The sequence below is a fragment of the Pyrgilauda ruficollis genome, unplaced genomic scaffold, assembly GCF_017590135.1.
Source record: "Pyrgilauda ruficollis isolate IOZ18807 unplaced genomic scaffold, ASM1759013v1 scaffold46, whole genome shotgun sequence".
NCBI classification, from domain to species: Eukaryota; Metazoa; Chordata; class Aves; order Passeriformes; family Passeridae; genus Pyrgilauda; species Pyrgilauda ruficollis.
In genome coordinates, this window is record NW_024526155.1 from 894,102 (window position 1) to 917,579 (window position 23,478).

Here is a 23,478-nt window from a genome sequence, read left to right on the forward strand (position 1 = left end):
AATCGAAAATTAATGCACTGAATTCTGAATTAACATGTGGGATAATTAAAACCATCTTTCCAATGAATTTATTATAGGATATACAAAGCTAATTATAAATTCTCTGTTGCTTAATCCCTTGCAGTTTGCTAATGCAGCGTTGAAATCTCTTTGGCCACACTTGTTTAAATTATTCATTAGACACAGCAACAGTTGTGAACTGTAATTTAAATTGGCATCTCATGAATATTCAATCAATACAATAAACACTGGAATGTTTTACTGCACACTGCTCGATAGTTTGTGCTGGAGCTTGTGTTGACACATTTTTATTAACTCTTTATAAAGGTGTTACCTATTTATGTCACTGATTACAATGAGAATTAAAAGTCCCACTCATAAATATTTGTGTCATTTTCTTAAGAGAGACAATGTAATTAGGCAAAGCTTCAAAAGTCATAATTAATGTTGGGTGGCTCTTTCCCTCCTGGATGCTCTGAGCACGTGGACTGGCAGGATTTCAGAGCCTGGCACGTGTGGCCACCTCACAGCTTTGGCAGCACAGCTCTCCCAACTGCCCAGAACAAATCTGGGTGGCACATGTGGGGTGGCCTGAGTGTGAGCTGGCACCCCAGCAGCTGTGCTGTGCCCTGCTCCCACTGCACAGGAGATGGAAACACAGGGATAACTGGAGATACTGTGAATATTTGCTCTCTGCTCGCCAGCCTTTGGCCCATCAAAATTAGGAAATAAAATGCAACCACCATAAAATCCCTACACGTGGCAGCCTGATGGCTCTGCAGCACCTTATAGGCTTTTAATGGGGCATTTTTAGCAGCAGCCCTAAAAAGCCATTCTCAAGAGGCTGTACAATTCTGTGTGGGTTTCTATTTTAAGCCTGAACGTTTTCATTTCAAAGTGAGATCCTGCTCTGACCAGAGACTGTAAAAATGACATCGTGGGACTCAGTGGCTGTGGCTTCTCAGCAGCACCACATAACACACAAGGTTAGTTTAGAAATTAAAATATTGCTCCCCCTTCCAATGGGGGGAATATTCCCTCCTTGCAAACAGGGCTGGTGACACGAGCCCAAAGGTATCAGAGGTTCAGGCTCTCCCAGTGCTGCCAGCAGTGTGGTGAGCTCCAGGAAAACCCCCAGACTCAAATGTTCCCTGCTGTGCACTGATTCCATCCTCCCAGATCAGAGCTGCCAGGCGGGAAATAACAGCAGTCACTGCCTTATTTCCAGAAAAAACAGGAATTTTCTTCTGGAGCGAACACTGGCCAGGACTTTCTCTCGGACACACCAAACCCTGCTGCTGCCTTGCTCAGGGGACAGTATCGCTGTCCCCGTGTCTGTGGAGTGATCTCATTAGCACGTGGATGAAGGAAAGAGCAGAGGCCAAGCAGTTTATCCCAGCAGGAGATGTGGCTGATGCTGCTGTGCCCAGGAGCTGCTCTGATGTCCCGAGGTGAGCACGGGCAGAGGCAGAGGAGGGTCCCCAGCAGCTCCCAGCTCCCTCCAGAGACATCCCTGCCAGGGGCCTTGACCCCCGACCCCTCCTGGATGCCAGGAGTGATTTTCCTCTGCCAGGAGCGTTGGAAAAGCTAATGAATATTCACAGAGTGTTTAAATGCTAATTACTGATGGCTCAGCTGAATGAACAACTACAAAAATGCAGAAGTTTAATGAAACAATGTTTTTGCAAAGTTGTTTCTGTACCGATGGGATCATGTGAAGGATTTTAGACCCAGTTTCAAGGAAAGTGAGGTCCACACGTGTTTCTCCTCCAGCACTGTATTTGGATGTTCCGAACCGTGAAATGCATTCATGGTACCTCCTGCAGACACCTACACATATTTTACAGTTTTACTTCCACCAGTGGAGACAGTGGATTGTTGCTGACCCACGGCTCCACTGGCAGTACTTACACTGCCAAATTAACACTCCACCACTGATCCTACTAAAAGATTTCAGGCATTAAGGTGATTTTGTATCACCTTTTCTGCTCCTTTTCCCATGTTATGCCTCTGGACTCAACAGCATTCTGTGCAGCATTTGCCTGCTGGAATCTGAATGTGACTCCTCATGGGGAAGATTATTCTCTCTTCTATTCCCCTGTGTGCACGGCAGGAACCACCATGTCCTCTGTGATCTTTGTGTTCCTTTTTCCCACCCCCTTGTAGCACAAAAGGCTGTTTTGGCATCTCTTAATTACGGCTTTGTGGCTGCCTGGCAGATCATCTGTTCACCTCAACCTTTATTTCCAGTGACAGAAAGCATCCGACTGTTCTGCTCCTCTGTTGTGATCCCTCTTGTTCCAGATCAGCCGCCTGTGAGTCAGCTCAGGGCTCTGCACCCGCTGTACTTCCCCATAAATTAGTAAGTGATACCTTGGCTTCAGTTGCAAGGGTCTTTCAAGACTAATCTGTGCATTTTTGTTGGTGTTTCTTCCAGCTGTTTCTCATGTACCACAGCTGGCGTCTCGTTTCAGCCCCGCAGTGGAACACAGAAAATCCTGACACTTTGTACAGCTAATGCTTTTCTTTTTTTGATCCATGAATAATTTTCTCTGCCACAGCAGCAGCTCCCAGAATACCAAAAGCCACGCACTCTGCTGTAACCATATCAATCCAGCTCTGACGTGAGTCGGAGAGCTGCAGCGCTCCCGGTGATGTCAGTGCATGATTCAGACATGTTTTCCTTTATGCTCCCAGATCCAGGGCTCCTTCTGCTTCCCTCAGAAATGGGGAGCTGGCTGGGGTCCTACAGACTCTGCCATCATTCACTCAGCCTTGCAATCTGCACTGGGAAAAGGCACTTTGCTCAGCTGGAAGCCCTGAGGATTGGGAGTGGGTAGATCCTTGTATCCAGCACCCTAAATGGGGTGGGTCATTACTCTGTTCCCTTTGGATCTCCTCATCTCATGGCCCAAGTGAGACTGAGGGCTTTAAGAGCTGCCTCCACCCCTAAAGCAGAATCTGCAGGGGCAGGAGGACAGTCCATTGAAAGTGAAATCTGCCAGCTTCTAAATGTAGGAGAAAGTGGGAAGGAAACTCCCAGTCCATGGGAGATTATTGTTCCTGAAATTTTAGCGAACACAAGAGTCAGTGTTTCCCTCTAGAATTCTGCCTCGGCTGCATGGGATTGATGCACAGCTCCAGGCACAGCTGGCACACACAGCTCACTCAGGAGGGCTGGGCTGCAGCACCACGGTATGGATGAGGCTCCTGGCTGTCCCAGCCCTTGAGAAACACGAGGTGAATCCAAGAAACCTCCCTTGCTGCACAACTGCAGGGTCGTGTCCTGCTGCTTTGCCTTTGCAGTTGATGCTGCAGGGGATGATGCACCAAGGAATGTCCCTCGTGTGACACCAGCAGGAATGCTGCCAAGATTTTTCAACTATATTAATGGCAAAAGGCAGTGTAGAAATACCATAAATGGATTCCAGGATGGGGATGATGATGTCCCCTCACAAGCAGGGGCATGGACAAGTCAGAGGTGTTTAATGCATTCTTTGCCTCTGTCTTCAACACAGGTGATGGACCAAGGGGGTCTCAGTGCCTGGAGCTGGAGAATGTGAGAATGATCAGCTCCCAGTTGATCTGGAATTGTGCAGGATTGGCTGCTCCAGCTTCATCTCTACCAATCCATGGGGCCTGCTGAAATCTGTGGGAGAATCCTCAAATTGCTGCTGATGTCCTCACAAAACCTCTGTCACAGATTTTTGAGCAGTCTTGGAATCCAGAGAGATGCCAGCTGACTGGAAGCTGGCAAATGTCATCTCGTTTTTTCATGATTCTCTGAAGTTCCTTTCTTGCGTATCAGGTGAATTAATGTTTTCTTTCATTGTGATTTCTTGCAAATCACAGCTATTCACTGTCCCTTCAGCCCCTTCCCTCCTGCACCTCAGCCTCTGCTCATCCCACCCCACCACTGCCTTGCCCTCGGAGGACCAGCATTTCACTCCCAGCTCCACCTGTTCCTTGCCATGCTCACGTCTACTCACATCTTTTCAGTGCGTTGCCAAGGCAGAATGTGAACTTTTTACTAACCTTCAGTTCCAACATGAAACTCTTCCTGGAAAAACTACCATGTGTGCAAACAGAGACACCCAAAATGTGGGTTAATGTGTCTGAGCTGGGGGTCTGGTCCTCCTCAAATCCCTGCAGAGACATTTGCTTCACCCCAGGGAAGGGATTTCAGACAGTTCAATGAATCACACTCCAGGAGAGCTTCTTAGTGTGAAAGAAACCTGGGAGACTCATTCAGGCCCGCCCTGGGTACCACTCCACAAAGCTGGCTTATTTATGTGGTGTTTTACACCTTTGGAATGCTTCTAACAAAATACCCAGGCTCAGTACTTAGTACTTTTATAGTCTACAGTAAACACTGACACTGCCCTGCACTTGGGAATCTTATTCTTGACTTTGCCTGAAAACCCTGGTTTTTTTCAGTGTGATTTTTTTTTTTTTTCCTAAGGACTCTGTAAGCTGCTATCTCTTAGACATTTTTCATAACTCAGGAAGGGCCCTGTCTGTACACAGCGCCTCTGGCCCAATTTCCATCAGGGCAGGGGATTTCTCCTTCTTTCTCTCTGTTTCTTTTGGCACTGAAGAAGTCACCTAAATGTACAGTGACCAGGTGGTCTCAGTTTCCTCATGGTGAAGAAACATCCTCAAGCACTAGGAGAGGTACAGGTTGGACAGCAGGAAGAATTTCTTCACTGAAAGGGAGGTCAAGCATCAGAACAAGGTGTCCAGGGAAATGTTGGAATCACTCTCTCTGAAGTGTTCAACAACCATATAGATGAGGTGCTTTGGGACATGGGTGGGCATGGCAGTGTCAGGTTAATGACTGGACTTGATGATCTTAGAGGTCTTTTCCAACCTAAATGATTCTATGATTGTCTCTATGTGGAAAGTGGGAGGGACTTCACGATTGCAGATTTCCCTGGGTGGCTGCTATTTGTGAGAGAGCCATGAGAGAACTGTTTCTTCTTGTGTACAAGTCTCCATAACATTAACAAGAGGGACTTCTCTCCCTAAGTGAACTGAAGAAAGACTATTCTAGAGGTGGTAAACTGACTGAAATGTTAGGTTTATTTTCTTTACCTTGTCAGTGGGAAAGAAAAGATTTTGTAAGGAGAAGTGTTCTGAAGGTTTTGTTCTGATTCTCATTACTCTTTCTTTTAGTCACTGTTAATAAATTTTTCTTTATACCCATTTAAAGTTTTGAGCCTGCTTTGCCTTTCTCCTAATCCTATCTCACAGCAGGAAGTGAGTGCAATGGTGACTGGCCAGCACTGAACCCACCACACTCATTGGTGCATTGGCCAGGAAATCGCAAAATTTGCAAAATCTCAAATTGGTGAACTAAAACCACTACAATGAAATACTTACATTCCTATTCAGTGATAAACACAGGGAAGAAGTGAACTAGGAAAAGGTTTCTTAGAGGAAAGAGTAAGTCCAACCTTCCCTGAGCTAATGCTGTGTCCTGTAACTTTGGCTGCCAGCTTTGACAAGACTGACACATCTGTGTGAGGGAGAATCAAGCTCCTAAGGTCTGGCTGCAACATGTATTGATTTTAATGATCCATGATCTTAAATTACTGTAGATGATGGACTACAAAGAAGCCATTTTGCTACAGCCATAATTGCAGTTATTCCTCTAATTTGTCCCCGGTGAACCTTCAGTATGAGCTATAACTGAGGGCCAGTTGTTATTATTCATGGTGTACACGGCATCTGAGTGTGCCAAGTGATCGATTGGGTGCTAAAAATGTTACTGGTTGTTTCCTCACACCTATTTGTAGTGATCATGTGGCAACAACAACACAAGCACTGCAGGAATGTAAATACAATGGAACATGATTAAAAATCACTGCAAGAACCCCACTCCCAAACGCAGTAACCTCCAGCCAGATCCACTTCCACCCATCCATCCTCCAAGCACAGCTGGATGACTGAGTTCAGCATCACCCAAGGAACACAACAGCAAAAAACCTGGTTGTAATAACTAAAACCTTTGACCACTCACAGGCAACAGTAAAAATCGACATGAAATCCATGGGCACCAGCACTTCCAGAGCAGGGCAGAACTTCTCGGTGAATGGCTCAAATAAATCAGCATGGCTGAAATGCTGCTGACTGCACTAAAGTCATTGTACTGTGTATGACTTTTCTACTTCAGTGAGAAAGCAAAGCAAAAGGGAATGAAGCAAACTGTCACTCAGGAGAATTCCACCTCCCATCAACCATTATGGATCAAGAAATCCAAATTGTCAAAGGGGCCTCAATTTAGTCCTGGATTTTTGAGGCATAAGATTCAAATCATAAAATCAAAAGGCAGGATTGACACAGAGAGAAGTTCTGCTGAGCAGACCTGAAATCAGTGCACAACAGCCACGTGCACAGACAGGCACACACAGACCAGCCCTTGCACGTGCAAGGAGCTCGGGCATGCAGCTCTCTGTGATCCTAGCAGATCCAGGCTCTTTTCCACCAAATTCCTTGGAAATCCACATCAGGGAGGCTCTATCAGGTTGCATTTCATCAATGCTCTGTGACTGCGAGAAGCCAGAGAAAAACCACATTTAAGAGAAGCCCCAGTTGAGGAACTTGCTGGCAGAATTCCACACAGGAGCCTTTCCACAAGCAGATTAATTTTACAGATCTTGACTGTAAAACGAGGAGCCACGGGGTGAGCAGGCGAAATGTTCACCTCGTGCTGCTTAGCAGTGGAACTGCTCCTCCACTTGGCATCAATCCAGTCTCCTCACCAGGGCAGAATTCTTTGTGCTGAATTTGGGCTGCCAGCCCTCCAGGAATTGCATTTCTGCCCTGTAAACCAGCATGGCCATGGCAGAACGATATATAAAGAAGGACTTTCAAAACCAGCCATACCTCAGGTGGAAAAGGGATGTCTAATCCACCTTGTGATGTTCTTGAAACAGGTTGTAGGGATTCCTAGCACAACCAGGACTCCACCAATTCAGTGTTTGCTTTGGTGGAAGGATTTAACTCCCTTTTTTTTTTTCTGTCTTGGTCTCTGCTCTTTAGGTTTAATTCTTAGGACATCTCTCAGGTTCTCTGTAGATGCTGTAGAGCATCTCCTGGCCTCCATGAGGGCACTGAAATTCTGGTGGAACAGGCAGATGATGAAGAAGAAATGAACCCCCTGAGGAGGACAAAGCTGAGCAAGAAGTGCTGGGTCCTCTTGGTGAGCTGATGGGATGGAGGCAACAGGAGGACACATAAGTACAGATCTTTCTGTCCTTCAGCCTGCAGTGTGGAAGCCTTCAAATCAACCTTTTTCACTTACAGCTGCCTGGCATCTAAGACACCCCAGGAAAGCCCTGGAGTAACTTCTTGGCCATGAAGACAGTTCTGTCACCAGCAAATATTTGCTCAATGTCCACAGAAGCTCTGATCTGCACTATGTGGTTTATTTCTGGACCTTTCACCTCCCACATCCCACACAGGGGCCTAATTGTGCCCTCAGCTCTGTTAGAGGAAAAACAACCCCAAATGTATTTTCTTATGGGGCAGTTTTAAGGGCAGTGGGGCTGTGGTAGCCAACCCCAAGAATCCCACCCAGTGCCACCATGAGACATGAACTTAAAAAGGAGCAGATTTCCCAAAAGAGAGAATCAGCCAACACTACCAGCCAAGCTGGCCTCAGCTGGCTGTGGAGGCTGAGCAGTGATCTGCCCCTGCCTCACCATGCTGGGTGAGGGGGCAGGCACCTTCCACCTCATCGAGGTGCCAAGCCATGGAAACCAATGCAAAAGCTCAATCAGTTACTGATCCCAGCTTTGGGTGGTGCAGGGGACAGCTGGGCAGGGACTGTGTCCCAGCTATCCCATTTTCTTCTCTCACCAGAACTGGATGTTGTTGGTTCAGCTCAACAGGAACATGAAAGTTGACAGGACTCATTTTGCAAGGAAGTGATTTTCCTGCAGGTAAACGTGCCTCTTCCTTCCTCAGATTAATGCCAACAGCCTGCAGACTGCCACTAAAAAACACAGGCTGAAATAACCTGAGAGTCTCTAGTGTGAACTGATTTAGAAATGTGCCACGAAAAAGCCCAACCAGTGTGAAACTTGGAATTGAGTGAGGGATTGTCTCCAGCACTGGGCAGAAACCCTCTGTGGTGGAGCAGGTGGGTTGGCAGTGGCAGATGGATGTGTTGCACCAAGAGCATAAAAACTGTGCTAACAACTAGAGCTGGGCTCTTCCAGAGGCCACTCCTGCATGTGCTGATGCCTTGTGAGAGCTGCCCTAGAGCAGAGGCAAGCCAGGCCCATGTGGAAAGTGCACCTTCAAAGAGGTGGTTGGGGAAGGCTGCTCTGTCCCAAGGTTTGGCAGCAGTGGGAGCTGGAAAAACGGTATTGGGACAGACCTTCTCTCTATGTTAGAGAAGGTGATGTTGATGAGATGTATTAAAAATATTTTGAGTAATAAGGAGTTATTAATACTATGAGGTTTAATTTGGGAATGTGTCCAAATCTCCACCCCTACCCTGTCAAGGAAAAGAGGATCCAGGGTTTGGATGCACAGGGAAACAACACATTGCTTGCATTCCTGTGTAACACTGGAGCCAGAGTTGATTCAGTCACTGGTTTTTAACAATATTCTATGGCAAAACCAGGACATGTAAGGTGCTCCCAGGAGCCCAAAGCAGAAATGGTCCCATTCCACCACACCTTCCCTGGAATGAGACACAATACAGCTGAGATGGGGCCTGGTGCTCCCAGCTTCAGATTAATTCCAGCCAGAAATCAGCTCTGGATTTACTATGTATAACAACTACTTCCACCTCCCCACCAACACACACTTTAACATCTATTACAGCAACTCCCCATGTTTTTGGTAGATCCATAAGCATTTTCAAAATATCTTTTTGGCATTTTTATTTTCACCCTTACTCTCAGCAAGTCACAGTGTTTATCCTTGCCTGTGTGGACAAAAGTATTCCCTTTTATTGCTCTGAAATTCCAAAAAGTCTCAACTCCCATGAAGTTTCCTGATGTAGCTGCTTTCACTTGTGTATTCCATGCACTTTTATCCTTTCAATTACTTTATTTGCCTCCCTCTTAAACTAAGCATCTGCCATTGCAGAGGATCTTTCCATACCCATAATAATTTCTGTTTCTATTCTTTGAACCTCTTTTTTCTTCCTCTTGCCTGAGAAAGGATGACTAACACAGTACAGAGTGTACAACTCTCCAAACCACCCTCCTCCATGAGTTTCTCCTGTCCTCTATCCCTGCACAAGGTTTTTTGAGGTGCTTTCTGGCAGTCAATCCAGAGCACTGCAAGCTTTATGAATAGTGAATATTTTTCTCCTCAACATGCATTAATTCCACATTTATCAACGCTCAACAAACTGCCTTTGCAATCTTGCAGTCCATTTCCCTCCTATGCTTACATCTTTATGAATTTCCTTTCTCCTGTCCCAAATATGTCCAATTTCTTTGTGTCACCCTCCAGTTTTATCCCTCACTGCCTACATTCAGCATCGCTAATGCAAAAACATAAACAACAGAGCATCCAGGGTAATGGCAAAACCTGGAGAGACCCTCACAAATCATGACGTGCATGAGTCTTTAATCACTGCTTTTTCCAGTGTTTGCAAATAACATCAAGAATGGAAGAGATTGGCAAAAAACACTTCTCTACAGAAAATGTCCTGGTTCAGGGCAGACACTCCCTGACACTTTGCTAGTCCCTTTCTTTATGGCAACACCTCAAACTGCCCTGATTTCATCCTCCTCTGCCTCAGGAGGAGCACAAGTAGAAGGAACATGCCTCCCAGTTTGCCACTTCCACTCCCATCAGCTCCACTTGCCCTGCTGCCCATTTCCACAGGGACCAGACAGGTGTCCATGGGGGGAACCATGCCCAACCTATGGTGGGACACGTGGGACAGCCCTGGTGGGACAGGACTGCCCACATTGGGCTACATACCCACCTTTGGGCTCCTTAACTCCAAATTGATACCCAGGCTTCGGACAAAAAGACATAGGGGCCAGCCCTGGGAAAAGGGAGCAGATCCTACTCCCTCCACCAGCACCCTGTTGTCCCACAGCTGCCTGCTGCAGGTCCCAGGACAGCTGGATCCCTGATGAGGAATGCCCAGAGCAGCAGGATAAGTGAGAAACAGAGCTGGCAGTTGCTGTGGGTGGTGAAGGATTGCAGCAATACCCGGCGCCCTCCTCGTGCCGCCCTCAGCAGAGACCAAACAATTTCCACGGTGTAAACGGAAGGTTCCTAATGGGATTCTGCAGGCTGGGAGACAAATGGAACAGCCAGGCAGAGCATTAAGGAATGCTTTCCTGCCAGCAGAGCCCAAGTGGAACACTCGGACATATAACATTACCAGCTGGCTCGCTGCCATGCATCAGATGCAGAAATATTTTTCTCTTTCTTTGACAAGCTGCATCTGTAGCAATCATTATAATTTCTCTTGACATTGCATCCCACACCTCTTCACAGAGGCAGGACTCAAGTAGCACTCTTCATTTAAATGATAACTTTGATTTCTCAGGGCTACAGGGATGTGAAGTGGTTCAGCCTGTACCACTCAAAAGCAGGGGCTGCCAGAGCTTTTCCCAGGGTGTGCTTCCCACATTCAGAGCGTTCAGTCTTCTGGGGTGGGGTCGCAGTTTGGCAGCTGGACCTTGCCAGATTCACATGCAAAAGGCAGGTAGAGATGGGGAGTGTTTGTTGAAGAAAGGGAAATCTGCCTCAGGATTGCCGTTTGTATTCTCCCCATCTCTGCACCATCACTCACACTCACAGCAAACCCCACCGAGGCCACTGGCAGGGGAAAACTCCTCTGAAAGGCCTGGGATTACCATTTCTATTTACCAGCTGAGGAAATCTTACCTACCAATTAGGGACCATTCCTCCTGTCACTCCAGCGCTCAGCCGAGTGGCTGATGTGGCTCTTTGATCTCCTCATTGCATAACAAAGCCTGTTACAGCCCATTATTTTTATTGTAAGCACTTTCTGTTATTTGCCTCTAAAAACGGCTCCCATTGAAATAATACAAAGAGACTCACTCAACGTGCACACACCTACAGCAGTGAACAGTCATCATAACTTCTACAGCTGAAACAAAAGCCGTGGAAATTTCCATCCTTTTGTGCTCTCCTGCCCCGGGCGGGACAGGAATAGAACCAACACCAGTCACTGCAAGGCCATTTGGGGCTGAAACTTCTGGAAAAGCAATGGAAAGCAAACCACGTGTGTGACTGGGAATGAACCTCAAAGTTCCACAGCTCCTCCTTGTGCGGGGCAGTGAGTGATTGCTGGAGCAGGTCAATGCACCCTGGTAACATGCAAAGGGGAGGCCAGAGACAGCCATGAGATAAATAGGATTGATCTAAGGGATAAGGGCAATTAAAGATGGGCTGCAACATTGATCAAAATGCACAAGATGGATGGCAAAGGGTTGCCAGACACGCTACTTTGGTTTTTCTTGCATCAGAGGTGATGCTGGTTAAAAAGTGGCAAAAATTTGTTCTGTTTACAGCTGCCTGATGCTCTTCAAGGAAGACTTTATGTCTTCAAGGAAGACATTATGATGTGGGATGTGAACACACATGGGAACGTGAACATTTGGTGGTGTGGCAGAGGTTATGATGAGAATTAAAACCCTTCGCTTGTCTTTTGGAGGCTCTTGCACTGGCACTGACTCAAAGCCACCACATCTTGTTATTCCCATGGAAATGAGAAAAGAGGGAGAAACATGGGGCAGAAGGGACAGCAAACAAGGGGGGCAGATGGTGCAAGCTGCAGGAGGATGCAGGGAGCTCCATCTCCTTGGCAAAACCACCTTCCTGACATTGGGCCCCTGCTGTCAGTCCAGAGGTGGCAGTGAAAGCTCAGCTTTGTTGACACAACAGGGAGCAGGAATGGGAGGCAGGAGAAGGTGCAGGGACACGTGCCTGGGGGATTATCCCTGCCTGGAAATGCCTCTGTTTTCTTTTGTGTGACCCAAACAAAAACAAGTCCTCAGATGACCTGTGCCCTTGGGTCACAGGTACAAAATAAGGCACAAAGGCAGAATTTTGAGGAGCGTGAAGCAGCTTCTGGTTAATCAGCTGAGAGAGGGCTGCGTACATTCAGCAAGAGGCAAAGGAATCACAGAATGGCTGGGGTTGGAAAGGACCTTAAAGCTCATCTAGTTTCACTCTCCTGACATGGGCAGGGACACTTTCTACCAGACCAGGTTGCTCCAAGCTACGTCCAACACTTCAAAGAAGGAGGAAGATCCTGCCTGCAGCTCTCACATGAACCTTCTGCAGTTCTGGACCCTGGCTGCTGCTGAAACCCATGTCCTGGTAAGCAGAGAGATCCTGGAAACACATAATTGTTCACTTTACCTACTGTTCCCAAAGGGATTGGGTTCCCTGAGGTTCAAACACACCTTAAATTGTTACATCAAAGACAACCAGTCTTTAAACAGAGATGATCTGGCATCATTTATCTCATGCTGCAACTAAAGGCAAGACATTCCACAATGCCCCAGATTAGTCAGCATGAACAAGGGTAATTCCAACACTTTCTGACCATTACATATCTATTAATTTTTTTTATCTTTCCTCATGCCTACTCTTTAACATAATTTCCTGTGTTTTTACAAATTATGATAGGGAGGAAGAAGATGGAAGAGATGGTCCCAGAGTACACCAGAACTCAAGTGGCTGGGGAAAAGCCCATGCAGGCACCAACTCCAGCTCCTGGGGCTGAGTTGGCAAATCCTTCACCAGGGAACGGGGAATTGCCCATGCTGGGACACTCTTTCCCTAAGGCCACATTCCAGACTCCAGAGAAACTCTCTTCCAAATTGCTTGTTCATTTTGCAAAGCATGTTGCACGTTTTCATTTGCAGGATATTTTGATGGGGGCTAAATGGATTTTTAACCTTACCCAGGAAAACTGCTGAAGTGGGACTTTTTGCTAAGAAGGAGAAAAAAAATTTCACCCCAAAGGCTGACATGGCCTAAACCTAAAGGGTTAAAACTGAACTAAGAACAGGCATCCACCTGCACGTCTGTGCACTAGAGACAAACACACCTGAGATCAGAATCAGATCTTAAAAAAGATCCCTCCCATTCCTTGAACATATTTACTGGAGTTATTTGATATTGTTCTGCAAACCTCCTTCACGCTGCATTCATCTCATCTGCTGCCGTAATTCAGAGATTTTATTTCCCACTATATTTTTAATTTATATCATGTTTTATTTATACCACTGTCTTTCATGAAACCCCAAATTTCAAAACTGACACAGGCATTACGCACATAAAATAGACTTCTTATTATCAACATGGCAGAGGAGACAAAAAAATGACAGGAATAAATCTTAGGTTTTACGCCGGCGAGACATTCTGCAAAGTAAGTGACATTTCTCAGCAATACAAATTGTACATTAAAAGATAATTTCCAGAACACGATACCAGCTCTAGAGCACAGCACCATTACACAAAGTAATATCTCAGCCGTGCTTTAGCAAGGCCGGGTTCGTGTTGTGTTTGGCACCACGACTGCGTCAGGTCTTGTGAGGAGACTTTGCAGTGATTAAGTTTAGTGCACACACGAGAGGCAGTTCTTTGGCGCACTGTCAACACGGCGTAATTGATATTTTAATTACACCGCTGATACTCAGCCGCTGCTCACAGCGAGCCTCCTCTTCCTCTCCTCCTCCTCCTCCTCCTCCCCAGCCTTACGCAAACCGTGCTCATTAGAGCTCCACGCGAGTTTGCTTAAGCGCAGGTTTAAGTGCAGTCGGGGCTATCTGAAAGTGCTGTAAAAGCAAAGCACATTGTGTCAGCAGTGCTTAATGGCAACTGAGAAAGGCACAGAAGGAACAAGAGGGACTGTCCCACTCTGTGCCCTCCCCGAGGACTATGGCTGATAATCGCACTTTCCCTGCTGGGACTGTCCCAGGGTACTGGCTTATCAGAGAGACAGAGTGGCCAACTCAAGGAGAGGAAAGGAAAGTTTAGGAGGATGAATTCTCATGGAATAATTAAAAGGGGGAATGCAAACAGCAAAGAAGAGCTGCTGGTTCATTGAGAGCAGCAGGTGCACCTCAGGATGGGACCTGCTGGCTTCTGGCCAAGAGATGAGTACAGGGAGAGAGGGACACGGTTTGCAGCCTAAAACCAAAGGGGCACAGGCAGCAGAGACAGCTCTGCAGGCTTACACACACACACACACGTACACACACACACACACAAGTTGGTTCACTGTGCAGGTGATGCCTCAGGTTTAGCTTTTATATTTTTCAGATTCTGTGCTGCTTTAGTGTATAAGTCTGAGCTTCACATTAGGGGATGGTGAGCTTTCTGCACAGAGAAGGGAGACAAAACAATTCCTGCTCTAGCTGGGGACCAAGGACATCTCAGCCCCAACAGCACAAACACCGTGGGCTGAAGAGAGAAAAACAAGCAGGATGGGAGTAGGCCTCCCCACCCTCACTGTAAAATCTTCCTTATATCTAATTTAAACCAACTCTCAGTTTGAAGTGTTTCCCACTTGTCCCATTGCTACAAGCCCTGTCAAAAAGTCTATCCCCATATTTTTTATAGGCTCCTTTAGGCCCTGGAAGGAGCCCTGAGGCCTTTTGGATCCTTCTCCATGTGAATATCCCCAGCTCTCCCAGCCTGGCTCCAGAGCAGAGGGATTCCAGCCCTTGGAGCACCTCTGGTGCCTCCTCTGGGCTCTCTCAGCAGCTCCAGGACCCCTGTGCTGGCCCAGGGCTTGGGGCGTTTCTGGGCACACACACATGTCCAGCTCTCACCCACCAGCACCTCCAAGTCCTCCTCCCAGGGCTGTTTTTGATCTGTCCATCCCCAGCCTTGGTATTCCCAGAGGGGTCCGTGCACACTCTGCCCACAGGCTCTGCAGTGGCACCCCCAGCTCCTGCCCTCCCTGAGCACAGACAGCCCAGCCACGACACCTCAAACTCCAGAAAACACCTCTCCACCAAGCCCCTTCCTCTGAGCAAGCAAGTTCTGAGCGCACACAAGAACAATTTACTCTTTGATTGGGGATCTTTTCTCCCAGGTTCCGACCTAGAGTGAAATTTTATGACCAAGCCTTCCAGCTCGGGGGGAGGCATGGAGGGAAGGGGCTTCCAAGTGAAAATGCCAACAGATACTTAGAGCCAGAAGCGTGTGTGGGTGTTGCTAAATTAAGCTCGCAAGTAGGTGGGGCAAATGCCTTAAACGAGTTTGTGAAGGTAAAATAATGTTCATTAAAAATAGAAAAACAACTGAAAAAATACCCTTTGTATTCAACTTCACACTCGTACATCATAATGTTCCAGTAAAAGCCCATTTTCCCTTGAGATAATAAAAGAATTGAATTTTTCCTTATCGGTCATCTATTTTTCTAGCTAAAGCTATTACTCCCTCTCAGTGGTTGCCAGGCAACAAGAAATATTAATAGCAGCTTTTATTAGCTTAGCTTTAGCAGTGGAGTACCAGAATGAGAAAATGGAAAACATAAATGTGTTACATAAATCTTTCAACCTTTCAGGGTTTGTGTTAGTCTCTGTTTTCATAATGATTTATTGAAGTGATGGTTCATTTATGAGAAAAAGGAGTGTGAAATAAGAAAACGGAACATTACCCTGAAGGACTGTTTGAAAATAAATAATTATAGAAGGTGAAGAAAAGCTGTTTAAAACCATTTTTCTGAGTTTTATAAAATTTAAAAAGACATATTTCTTTCATTTATTGCCTCTGAGAAAAACACTAGCAGGGAATTGCAAACAGGGCTCTGCTTAATACAAAGAACCCTTCATGTAGGGTTGTGTTATTACTATTTTCCACCTCATGTTTGGGAGTTTAGTTTTTAAGTACGGAACCATTAATAAGCAGAAAGCCAAATTAGTCAAAACCTTAAAGCTCACAACACAAAATTGCCAGTGAAAACTTATCCAGGACTGAAACAAGGGGAACTCAGGGAAGTTTTTGCTGCTGGTGACCCGAGCAATGCTCTTGTTGGTTTGTTTATTTATAAAGGCTCTTCTGAAGAGCAGGAACTTGCTTTGAAGGGCAATGCTGTCTGTACACTGCACTGGGGTATAGATTATTTAAAATAACTTATTTTAGTGGGCAGTGACTCAAAATTACTGAAATATTGATGCATTGGAAGTATTTATCCACAGCATGTAAACCACTCTGCCTGCTGGATCATGGATTTCCAGCGGCCTGGAGGAAAGACTGGCACAGCTTACTTGGCTTCTGTGACAATATTTAATTGACATAATGAGTTTTTTACAATGAGGGTGGTAAAAACTGCCACAGGTTGCCCAGAGCAGCTGTGGCTGCCCCTGTATCCCTGAAGTGTCCCAGGCCAGGCTGGATGGGGATTGGAGCAATCTGGGTTCTTGCCTTGCAATCTTCCTGCAGGACAACCTCACTCTAGGCTGGTGAGCACCAAGCTTGTCCTTGGAGCCTACAGCATCCCAGGAATGCCCATCCCAGCTCTGGGAAAGGGCTACTTTTCCTTTCCATTTCTCATGTGGGACACAGGCACAGGGTTGATGCTGGTTTATTTTACTGCTCTCCTCCCTGTTCCACACCAAACCCTGTTGTGTTGGGAAGCAGCTGTTCAAAGTCAGCTGAAACCTTCTGGAATTTCAGGCTGACATTCACCTTTCTTCTACAATTCACCCCCATTTACCATTTTACTCTCTCACTTCTACCTAAACAGGTTCCCCAGCTCACTGGAAATGTGACATTTTACACCATGGATGTTCCTTTTGCCTCGGAGGATTTTCAATATTTTTCAAATAATTCCGTTCCACTCAACAAACTGAAACGAAACCTTTCAGGCTGTGGCTGAAGCCTTTCTGCCCTTGCACCAGCTTGCTGTGAGCACAAAAAGGCACCCCAGTGGGCTGAAGGAAATGTTAGTGCCTTTAGAGGACTCACAAAAATCCCTCATTGTGAGAAGCAATGGGAAGAGGCAAACACAGGGAGAGGTGTCAGTCTCTCCAGCCAACTCCATACACCTACAAAGCTCATGCTGGCCCACAGGGGCAGCCACATACACAAAAGGATGCTAGCCACATGCCCAAAAGGATGCCAGGCACATGCCCAAAAAGATGCTAGCCACACACCCAAAGGATGCCAGCCACACACCTAAAAGGATGCCAGGCACACACCCAAAAGGATGCCAGGAACACACCCAAAAGGATGCCAGGCACACGCCCAAAAGAATGCCAGCCACACACCCAAAAGGATACTAGCCACACACCCAAAAGGATGCCAGGCACATGTCCAAAAGGATGCTTCCCAGCTGCAGAAATGCATGGCTGTGCCCACACTGCCCCTGGCAGGGCAGAGCAGGAGGAAGCAGGGTGGCTGCTTCTTGGTGTATCCTGTGGCCAGGCTTGGGGGAGCACAGTGTTGGGGTCCTGGAGCAGTGCTGGAGGGCTCTGGGCAGTGCTGTCCCCCCAGCCAGGGGCTCCTGGCTCCCCCCACTCCAGCACTGTCCCACCTGATAGGCAGAGGCACCCCCAGCTCTCTTGGCTGCTATCCAATATTTATGGAAATACATTTGTGCTGCGTTGGAGATCCTGGGCTCTGACCTTGATCGCCCTTTGTTTCTGTCAAAAATCTTCTGCCAAATCCACTCTGAAATCTCATTTATTCCCAGCAGCTCCTTAACCCAGCGCTCACCCACCTCCCCACTGATCCACAGCACATCTCTGCCCCCTCCCCTGCTTTCCCCACAGCCCCAAATCCCAGCCCCAGTGTGATCCCAGCCCAGCAGGACTCCCTGTGGATCCCTGGGAGGCTCAGCTGCTGCTGAGGTGTTCACAGTGAGCAAAGTTATTCTCTTCCCAAGGAAAAAATGTTTTTTCCGCTTTGATTACTTTTCCCTAATTACTCCCATTTCTCAGTGACAGTCACATCTCTCCTATTTTCTTTCCCTCCTGCCATTCCTCCTCTTTCCTTTCCTTTCTCTTCCCTTCCTTTTTTCCCCACAGTAAAAGAGATCACTAGAAAACTCCAGTGCAGTAAGAATTTTCTGTTTGCTTCTTGTCATCAACAAAAAAAAAGAGTAAACCTTCCTCAAATGAGCCTCCTGCCCAGCCCTCCCCCACCCCTTCAAGCACTTCTTCACTCATCACCTCCTGTGCCATCTCTTATTCCACCCATCCCTGCTTCCCTGTTCTGCAGCTCCCTGCACCCCATGCAGGGATTGAAAACCCCCTTAACTTCTAAAAACTCCTGGGTGGGGGGGAAAAAAGGGGAGATGAAGTGACAGAAAGAGTAGTGAAGAGCCATGGCATGGAAATGTGGAGCTGGTCCATGGGCAGATCCAAGTGCTGGTGCGGAGGGTGCTGCTGCTGAAGGGATGAGCAAACAGAGGGATGCTGGATTTGAGGTTTCCCCATGAGGGCAGAGCTGCTTTGCTCAAACCAGGCTCTCCATCTGGCAGCCCATGGGTGAGCTGGAGCCAGGAGCAGGGCTTGGCACTCAGCAAATCCTCCTTCACTCCCAGCTCCCATCCTGTCATGGGAATTTCTGTGCTGATTAAACTCCCTTGGGTTGGTCACCTGCACAATGGGAGCAGTAGGGTAATCCTTGAGAGGCGCTGGGAGGTTTAATGCAGTCTGAGGGAAATGTAGGACATCCCAGGACAAGACACACACACAGGGGACAGCAACCTGCAGCTGGATTTTCTTTATTCACTTCTGAGCTCTCAGGAAAAAATACCAGTCCTATGGTTCTCGGTGATTCCTGGCTCATGTCTTATCAGCAGTTAGAGATTTGTTCATTTTTTTTCATTTTGACTTAAAAAAAATCCTAAGGCTCAAGTTACATTTTTAGAGTAAAAGTCTGGCCAATGTCAAAACATTTTACCATGAATTGCTTGTTGTTTCTCATTGTATTCAAACACACAGACATGGCAACCAAAGCAGGAAATAGCTGTGTGTGCAAAAACCTGTGTGAGCTACAGCAGAGAGCAGCAGGGAGGAGAGAGGCTCCAGCTCCAGCATTTGCATCAGCAGTGCTGGTCCTGGAACAAACCCAAAACCTCTGCATGTTGAGCTCACCTCCCCTGAGCCCTGAGCAGGCAGGGCTCACTCCCAGACTGGCCTCCCATTGCTACCTGGGTGAAATAATCCCTCTCTTTCTGGAAGTGTTGGCAAACAGAATGGTTTGGGTTTGAAGAGACCTTAAAAATCATCTAATTCCAACACCATGGCAGGGACACCTCCCACTGTCCCAGGCTGCTCCAAGCCCCATCCAACCTGGCCTTGGGCACTGCCAGGGATCCAGGGCAGCCACAGCTGCTCTGGGCACCCTGTGCCAGTGGGAGCCATTCCCTGTGTCCTGTCTCTCCAGCCCATGTCCCCAGTCCCTCTCCAGCTCTCCTGGAGGCCCTTTAGGCACTGGAAGGGGCTATTAGGTATTAGCCAGATGAGTTTAAAGTGTTCTTTCTGTCCAGGATTCTTCTGTGCCCTGATGTGCACGTGCTGCTCCCTCAGCACCCACAGGAGCTGCAGGTGTGCTCTGGGGCCAGCACTGCCATCATGGGCTGGTGCTGCAGCAAAGGGAGACTGGATTCCCTGTGGCATTCACATTCTCTGGAAAAATCCCTTTGCCCAGGATTTTTCTCCTGGGAAGCTGAGAAGCCTCAGAGAAAAGGAAAACAATTCTTATCTCATTTGCTTCTCCTGTGTTGTGCTCATGTGGAATGTGTTTGGAGATTGTTTACCCACAGGTGATTGTTTCACTGGGTTCTGCTGTGAGTTGTTTTCACTCTTTGGCCAACCAGGGCCAAGCTGTGTCAGACTCTGGAGAGAGTCACCAGTTCTCATTATTCTCTTTTTAGCCTTCTGTATTCTTTCTGTATTCTTTAGTATAGTATTCTTTAATATAATATCATAAAGTAATAAATTAGCCTTCTGAGAACATGGAGTCAAATTCATCCTTCCTCCCTGCCACAGATATCCACACAAATTCAATAATTCCCCACCAAAAGGGATAGAAGGTGTTACCCTTCAGTGGAAAAAAGGCTTTGATGGGAGGGTAAGACAGGATTTAATTTTGACCTAAAACTGCAGCACAGCTCACTCCCTGACCCCTTTGCTGCTGGGGCCTCTGAAGATGTAACACAGCCCCAAGGGTTTCCAAAACTGAACAGTTTCAGTTCACTCTCAGCTGGGAAATTCAAGGTTCACTGGACTTTTTTTATTTTCGTGGTAAGGGGCAAACAAATCTTAATCTCTCTATTCTACATTTACAGCCCACTAAGTCCCCTTCTTATCTTCTGTGGCTTGGCCCTGATTTATTGTCACCGAGCTGCATTTGTAAAACAGTACCATAAAGTAAGAAAGAGAACATTTCCCAAGGACTACTCCAAAATAAATTATTTCAGACTCAGAGAAGCTGCTTAATAAATCCCCCTCTTCTTTTTTTCTTTAGGTATTTTAGAAAGTGATTTATAAGTGCAATATCACCTCTCAAAAATGAGACAATCAACATGGGATAAAATTATCATGTTATGAAAATAGGGGTCAGGCAAAGGGGCTGTGCTTTAAATTAAACCAGGGAAAAATATTTCATCTGAAATTGACTCTTTCTGTCTCAGAAATGAATGTTTTAATCACCTAAGAACCTAAAAGGTAACACAGAGCCCTCAGTAATATTTAATTCCATAGAAATATGTCTCTGTTCAATATTGATGGGCAGAACATGATATTTCTCTTAAACACACCAACAATGAAACTCAGAGACTCATCAGGACTTCAGAAAGCCTTGGGATTTTCCTAGACCAAGAGATAATATCCCATTTAAATATTTAAATATCACTACCTTTCAGACCCTTATCTATTGAAGCAATCAACACCAAGCGTTCCCCAGCTAGGCAGGGCCAGGCTCCAGCCACGCTCTTTAAGTAAAATTAACTCTGTTTGATATCAATGTCATTCAAAATCAATGAGCTTAGAGAGAAACAACGTCCAAAACCAACCACGGGGCTGAAGCTGCTGGAGAGGAAAATGGTATTAAGCAGCAGCAGTATTAATTCAATATCACTGTCAAAATCAAGCCACAACCTTTGCTCAGTGCTGCTGATGCAGAAGCACTGTAAGCTCTAATTAGCCCTGGAGTTTCTTCCCAGAGCCTCACTTTACTTCATTATCCCTGCCTTGTTTATCCCTGCACGAGTCATTTGAAACTTTGCAAGGTATCCCCTTCCCACGGCGTGAGCCGGGAGGCAGTTGGAGTTTGTGAGAGCAGGGAGGGATCCTGTTCCCCCTGAAATCAATAGGAGAGCTTTCCTTCAGGGAGCATCCTCCTGCTCCTCCTGCTGGTGCCACCCTGGCAGGGGTGACAGGGAGGAAGAGGAAGGACATTGGGGCTTTGGCTGGCCACCTTGCCATGGGGTTTGGGACACATGCACTTCACTTGGTTCAAGGAGTGATGTCCTTTTGGTTTTGCCTTTTTTTCTATGTTTTCTGTATTCTTCACACATATATTTGTAGCTCTGTCACCTACTGTATTAGCAACTAGTTTTCCCCAGTAATTTTCCATGGCCTTTTCCAAGACAGAAAACCAAAACAAATTCCAGAGCTCCAAGCCCTGGCGGGTACAAGACCCCAGTTCTGTCTCGGTTCTTCCTGGGAACCAAGGCTGAGAACAACTCCTGGAGATGCATTTCATGGACAGAGAACAGCCATTGCCAAGGGGGGACTCCAGAGAAGGGGCTTGACCTGGGGGGGAATTGCCTCACCACTTGTGCTCCTAATTGGTGCTTTTTGTCAATTATGCTAATTTCCTAAAACCTATAAAAATGTACTCATCCCTGTGAGGGTGGGCTTTTATGGACATCTTTCCATAACTGCCCCTGAAATCCTTCAAATAAAAATCTACTTTTATATTCACAGAATTCACAGAATGACCAGGTTGGAAGAGACCTTCAAGATCATCGAGTCCAACCCAGCCCCAGCACCCCAACTAAACCCTGGCACCCAGTGCCACATCCAGGCTTTGTTAAACACACCCAGGGATGGGGACTGCACCACCTCCCCGGGCAGCCATGCCAGAACTTTATCACTCCTTCCATGAAAAACATTTTCCTAATATCCAACCTATATTTCCCTTGGTGCAGCTTGAGGCTGTGTGCTCTGCTTCTGTCAGTGCTGGTTGGAGAAAGAGACCAACCCCCAAAATATCACCTCCTTACTAAAATTATCTCGAGCTTCATTTCCAAACTGGGGAAAAAGGCAACAGGAGAGTGTTCCACACAGTGGGGGGAGGAAAACCCTTTGCCCTGATCCTGAGTGGTTAACGAGGCTCAGGAGGACACCAAACGAAGCATGAAACTGCCACCATGAGTTTCACCAGGTGACCACACTCACTCCCCAGCTCCTCCCACCCCTCATGGCAAATAGCTCACCACCAACACCTTCCCCTGCTCAGCTCCCTCACTGAAACACAGAGTGCTTTGGAGGGAGGGCAGAGGGAGGGCAGAGGCACTGACCGTGGGCAGCTGGCTGGAGAGGAGGTGCCCATCCTGGCTCAACATGTTGGACACCATGATGGCTGGCAGGTCCATGTTCTGGTAGGGATAGGCTGGGATCAGGCTGTTGGGAGGGAGGCTGTGGCACAGCGAGTGGTATCCAGTTTCATGGTCCACCAAGTGCAGGAGGGACGGGTCGGGGAGGTTGGGAGGCGTTATGGGAGGGATCTCGTAGTCCTCGTTGTTCTCATTCTGACCGTTGTATGTCTGAAACACCAAAGAGACATTTTTGTCACTGATATGTATGAAAAGTGCAGATTTTTAGAAGCATGTAATGTACTTAGGCAGGTGGAGGAAAACAGAAATATATTGAAATAACAGAAATATGTTTAACAAATTTATTTAACCAATTTGCTTATTTAACAGATCTGCAACAGTACAGAATGCAGTTTGCAACAGGAATGTAACTTGCTAGGTAGAGACAACTTGTAACAGAACACATAAGAATTTAGTTGCTAGGTAAAGACCATAAAGATAAGAAAACTCAGTAAAGCAAGACTTATGTATTGTTGAAACCCACAAAGCAGAACCTTTTGATTAAGGAGCCAGCAAGAACCAGGCTCCTGGTTTTGGCCAGAACAAACTGACCTGAGAGAAAGCCAAACCTCCACTGTGCCTGCCCAGAAGAAAGAACATTGAGGAAGATGATGTTACTTCATCAAAGATGCCCACCCAGGACCACCAGGAGGTGTGGCACCATCCAAGACTCTGGGCAGGGAACGGGCAGACAGGGAGGTGTGGGCTTGGGGGGGTCAGTGTGTATTTAAACCTGAAACTGTCTCACCAGGCACACGTCTTTGGTGGAAATATCCCCAGGGCTTTGGTGGAAATACCATCCATGTCTTAGGTGGAAATACACCCCCATCTGACCCAGCTGCAATAAGACATACCTGATTTACAATTTTTAATTGTAAAGTTCTTATTCT

General features: G+C 46.8%; 1 protein-coding gene across 1 annotated transcript in view; it reads right to left on the reverse strand.

The window, feature by feature from the left end:
• Positions 1 to 23,478, reverse strand: part of TOX2 (TOX high mobility group box family member 2) — a 144,690-nt gene that overhangs the window by 32,789 nt on the left and 88,423 nt on the right. Inside the window, exon 3 of the mRNA XM_041478675.1 lies at positions 22,514 to 22,759. Coding sequence (XP_041334609.1) covers positions 22,514 to 22,759 — 246 coding nt within the window. The remainder of the gene's footprint in view (positions 1 to 22,513; positions 22,760 to 23,478) is intronic.